We start from the raw sequence: 5,017 nt of genomic DNA on the forward strand, positions 1-5,017 counted from the left end.
AATTCGCCACTAATATTTTGAACTTAAATTTTTTTATTTTTTTAAAAAATGAAGTATTAGTGACAAATCTAAAAATTCATCACTATTGGTCTCTTATTAATGACGAATTTACAATATCGTCACTAATACTCTGAATTGAAATTTTTTTTATTTATTTATTTTAAAAAAAAGGAAGTATTAGTGACAGTTCTCAAATCCATCACTAATAAAAGAACAATAGTGACAAATTCATAAATTCGTCACTAATACTCTGAACTTAAAATTTTTAATTTTTTTAAAACAAGAAGTATTAGTGATAGTTTTCGAATCCGTTAATTCACTAAATAATAGTTCACTATTACAATACAAATTCCGTCATTAAAACTCTGAACTTAATTTTTATGTATTTTATTTTTTTCAAAATGATGTATTTTTTATTTTTTTTTAGAAAGGGGTATTAGTGACGGTTTGTCAAATCGTTTTACTATACCCCTTAACTAAATTTATTTTGATATTTTTTAAACAAAAAAATACAAAAGCACTATTCGTGATGGTTTCAAAAAATCTCAACTAATACCCTATTAGTGTGGACAGTTGTCATTCCTCCTCAAAACTCGTCGAAGAAAAACAGCCAACACACAAATATCCTCCGGATCTCTTGCCAATTCCGTCAGCGAGAACTCATCAAGCTTCTGGCTCCAGCCCCCTCGTCTCTCACAACCCTAAGGTCCTCGAGACGGATCTCTCCCCACCATTCTCCAAGGTTTCTCTCCCCTCGTCTCCCCCCCTCACCCCAACCCCCTCTCGCATTCTATGAAATTCTATCTGGACAACGGTACCAACCCCGGTGTATCGTCTCCCCACCACAACACTCTCCCCTCTCGCATCCTCCCGCGCGCTCCCCCGGTCCTCTAAAAGGTTTCTCGGGACTCCCAGGAGAGCTTGGTCACCTCTATCCCCCCGCGCAAGTCCACCCCCATGCTCGGGAGTAGGCGACCCCCCCAAGTCTACAGCAGAGACTCCCCGCGTCATCTCACAAGACTTTCTCGACCCAGTCCCTCCCCTAATCGCCTGCGATCCTTAAATACTCTTAACTAAATTTATTTTATAGTTTTTAAATAAAAAAGACTAGTAGTGACGGTTTTAAAACAGTCACTAATATCCTCTTATTAGTGACGGATCTCTCAATCCATCACTAATACCCTTAACTAAAAATTTTTTATATTTTTTAAATCAAAAACACTAGTAGTGACGGTTTCAAAACCATCACTAATATCCTCTTATTAGTGACGGATCTCTCAATCCGTCACTAATCACTAATACCCTTAACTAAATTTTTTTAATATTTTTTAAATAAAAAACACTAGTAGTGACAGTTTTAGAAACGTCACTAATACACCATTATTAGTGACGGATCTCCTAATCCGTTACTAATATCTTTAACTAAATTTTTTTTTATATATTCATAAATATTAGTAGTGACGGTTTGTTAATCATCACTAATAAGTGACTTTTAGTGACGAATTTAATCCGTCACTAATACCCGAGAATCGTCGCTAATATTTTTTTGAAAAAAATTTCGCGCGAAAATTGTTTACCGCGCAGCTTTTAGTGACGAAAGTAAACCGTCACTAATAGTGTTGTATTAGTGAGGGCTACTAAAACCGTCACTAATGCTTACATTATTAGTGACGATTCTTAAAAACTGTGACTAATACAACACTATTAGTGACGATTTTAAAACCGTCACTAATACTTTCGTCACTTAAAATCAGTTTTTTTGTAGTGTCCTATACTAAGCCAAATACTCTTTCATTGATCATTCGATTGCAAAATCCTTTTGAGTGAGAGTATCTTGAGAGATCCTACAATGCTTAAACTCTCTTGGTTGTGTTGATTGTTGATTTTTTTAAAGGAGAGTTAAGCCAAAGATTTTTCTCATAGATTTAGTTCATAAATGTATTGGGTGGGGAAAATCTTACTAGCTTGTGAGTCTTTGCATTTTGATTGCAAGACTCTTAAGCTTGTCTTGTGGATTGAAGCAAATATTTTTTGATAAACTTATTTTACAAATATCTCTTATGCTTAATATTTTCAAAAATCATTTTGAGATATTTGATCATTCTATTGGAAATCTTTGAAACCCTACTTGTGATTGATATATATCTATATATTGTTTCAAAGATAGTATGATAATACACTTTCACACTTTGATTGCACATTAACAATATCTTGAGAGTCGGTTCATATATCTTCACTGAACTTATAGATATATCATTTGGAAGTGCATTGATTATTGCATGTGCGTATTGGTACAAATTTGTTTGTAATAGAAGCACTTTGAATTGTACACAAATTTGTGTTTCATTATTGTATTCCAGGCGTGGTCTGAGGGGGTTTGATTTAACCCGTAAGGATCAGTTGTTAGCATCTTCTCCGCCCCACAAGGAGAGTGTGTAAAGGTTGAGGTCAGGTCTGGTAATTTTGGCCGAACCCTGATAACATATTGTGTCTACTTTATAATTCCGCAATTTATTTACTGCACATGTATGTTATTTCATTAGATTGTGAATGTTGCGCAAAATTTAATTTCTACAAATCATCATCTGCACAATTGGTATATGATTAAAAAGACCCTAAGTTGGTTATTACTGATATCTGATTAAATCTAAAAAAAAGTTTTTAAAAATTCAATTCACCCCCTCTTTTGGGAATACACCAAAGTCAACACTTAATAACTAAAAATAATAATAATTCAAAACCTTATATAATAATTGACCATAAATCATATATCTCAACAAATAAAAAGTGGACACACACACACACACACACACACATCTATATAATTTTGTTTTAAAATTCTAGTTTGTCGTATTCAAAAGGAAACCAAATTTGACTGCTTAGCTTAGTGTAAAACATGAATTAATAAGTTTAGTGAGTTTACTTTTAAGGCACTAAATTTTCTAACCAAAATCTACTCATGGTAAATGTCATTTTCTTTCTTTTTATCTTTAATCAATTAGAAGCTCGCACTCAACTACACAAATAATTCATCTCCAATCAAATAATTAATCATTCCGCCCCACAAAAAAAATAACCTTGTTTTAAAAGTATGAATTTTGACAATTGAGTGAGAAGTTATCAATAAATAAATGGAGGTGTCATCCTTCTTTTTTCTGTAAAAAAAATAAAAATAAATTTTGACAATTGAATGTGAACAAATGGCACTATAAAATTATATTAATTTTTTTCTTTTAAGTCAAAAATTCAAATCCATAGGTAAAATTTCTTACCAATATAATAAAAATTAAAAACATCTAAAATAACACAACTTTCTTATACAATTATTATATCAATCCATTTGGTGAAGCATACATGATTTCTTAAATTGAAAAAGAAGTGGAGATGGAAATTAAAACCCAAATCATGATTAGGCAAACCATGATTGGTTCACTACTACTATCTCCCATTACTATGTGCAAGTACGACCACAGACTTCTTTATTTTCATTTACAAAAGGAGATATAAAAGCCCTCCCATGGATGAATCAAACCCAATCACATCCTCTTCCCAAAGACAAATTTCAAATTTGAACCCTCTTCCCAGCATATTTACAAACACCAACTTACCAATCAACTGCACAGTGAATTTTTGGTTGAAAGTGGGTGTGTCGCTTGAACAGAGGCATCGAATCTGAGCTACACGTTGAGCGAGGGTTCATCTTTTGCCGATGCCGAGACCCGAAATCTCAAACTTTAAGAGTCTGAAGCTGCAACTATTGGGATGCCCATGGTGACAGGGTGTTTAATCAGTAGAAAAGCTTTCAAATGTAGGGGTTAATGTGGGAGGAATAATCCCGGATCCCTGCTCCTTCCCAACCCATCCACTCTTCCCACATGTCCCAGTCTGGATCGTTCATCCCTCGCATCGGCTCGTCGATTCCTTGATCTTCGTCCGGTCCCCTTGGTTCCCCTCTCAAATTACTCATCACAATCTGCAAACAGATCATCACGTAACACACAATCAGATTCCTCGTATAAATTTAGATAAATTTTTCATATAATTTTTGTTTTTTGTTTTGTAAAAAAAAAAAATTATATGATTTTTGAATTCAAATTTCACATTCAATGCTAGTTTTTCCCAGAAGATTTTTTGGTAAAACAGAGAAGGATCCGATAACATACATCATAAGCTTCATTGATATGGCAAAACTCGACTCCGCAATTGCTTCCTCTGCACACATCCGGATGATACTGCAACACATCCAAAAGAAAATTTACACATTATAAGATTTCCACAACAACAATCAATCAAATTCCGTCACTTATAAAAAAAAAAAACACACGATATGATATGATATGAAGAAGGACAACAGTCCTCAAGGGATCAAGAATACCTGCAGAGCGAGTCGTCTGAAGGCTTTCCGGACCTCAGATTCAGAAGCACCGGGCTGGATCCGAAGAGTCTTGTAGGGATCCGTGACAGAAGAAGCAACACAAAAAACCTTTCCTCTCCCCATCGTCGTCTTCTCCTTCTTCCTCCGCACCTGCATCCAAGAAGACGAAGAAGATCCGCGGCCCCCAATCACCCCAACTGCGGTCGCCATGCCCAACCAACCAAGATCACAAAACCCAAAACCCAGAAAGCTAGAATCACCAATTGCGCGCACAAAGAATCTGCGCTTCAGAAATTGAAGAATTCGGACGGAGAAGAAAAGATAAAAAATGAAAAATGGATGGAGGAGGAGGGGGGAGATGGAGATGGTGTGCTTATATAGAGGGTGAGGGGTCCCTATCCACAGTGGGGATTGGTTTTGGGGAGGTGTGACGTGGCGCGTCGTATTGTGAGGGAGCGCAGGAGATAGGGTGGCGGTCTTATCCGAGGTTACGTGGGTCCGAGTCGTTCTCTCTTTTGGCCTTCTTTTGATTTTTCTGTTGGCGTTTCTTCTGGGAATATGCTTTTATTTTCGGGAAGTTATTTTAATTTGTCATTTCTAAAATTAGCTTTTATTTTTATTTTTATTTCTATTTCATTTTTT

At 35.4% G+C, this 5,017-nt stretch overlaps 1 protein-coding gene across 1 annotated transcript; it reads right to left on the bottom strand.

Annotated features, from left to right (window-relative positions):
* Positions 1-3,297: 3,297 nt before the first annotated feature.
* LOC131157175 (chaperone protein dnaJ 8, chloroplastic) lies at positions 3,298-4,721 on the bottom strand. Its single transcript, XM_058111134.1, has 3 exons — positions 4,376-4,721; positions 4,164-4,232; positions 3,298-3,973 (listed from the first exon to the last, which is right to left on the bottom strand). The coding sequence occupies exons 1-3, from the start codon at positions 4,583-4,585 to the stop codon at positions 3,803-3,805; spliced, it is 450 nt and encodes a 149-aa protein (XP_057967117.1). The 5' UTR covers positions 4,586-4,721; the 3' UTR covers positions 3,298-3,802.
* Positions 4,722-5,017: the final 296 nt, after the last annotated feature.

The sequence above is a fragment of the Malania oleifera genome, chromosome 6 (assembly GCF_029873635.1).
Source record: "Malania oleifera isolate guangnan ecotype guangnan chromosome 6, ASM2987363v1, whole genome shotgun sequence".
Lineage (NCBI taxonomy): Eukaryota > Viridiplantae > Streptophyta > Magnoliopsida > Santalales > Ximeniaceae > Malania > Malania oleifera.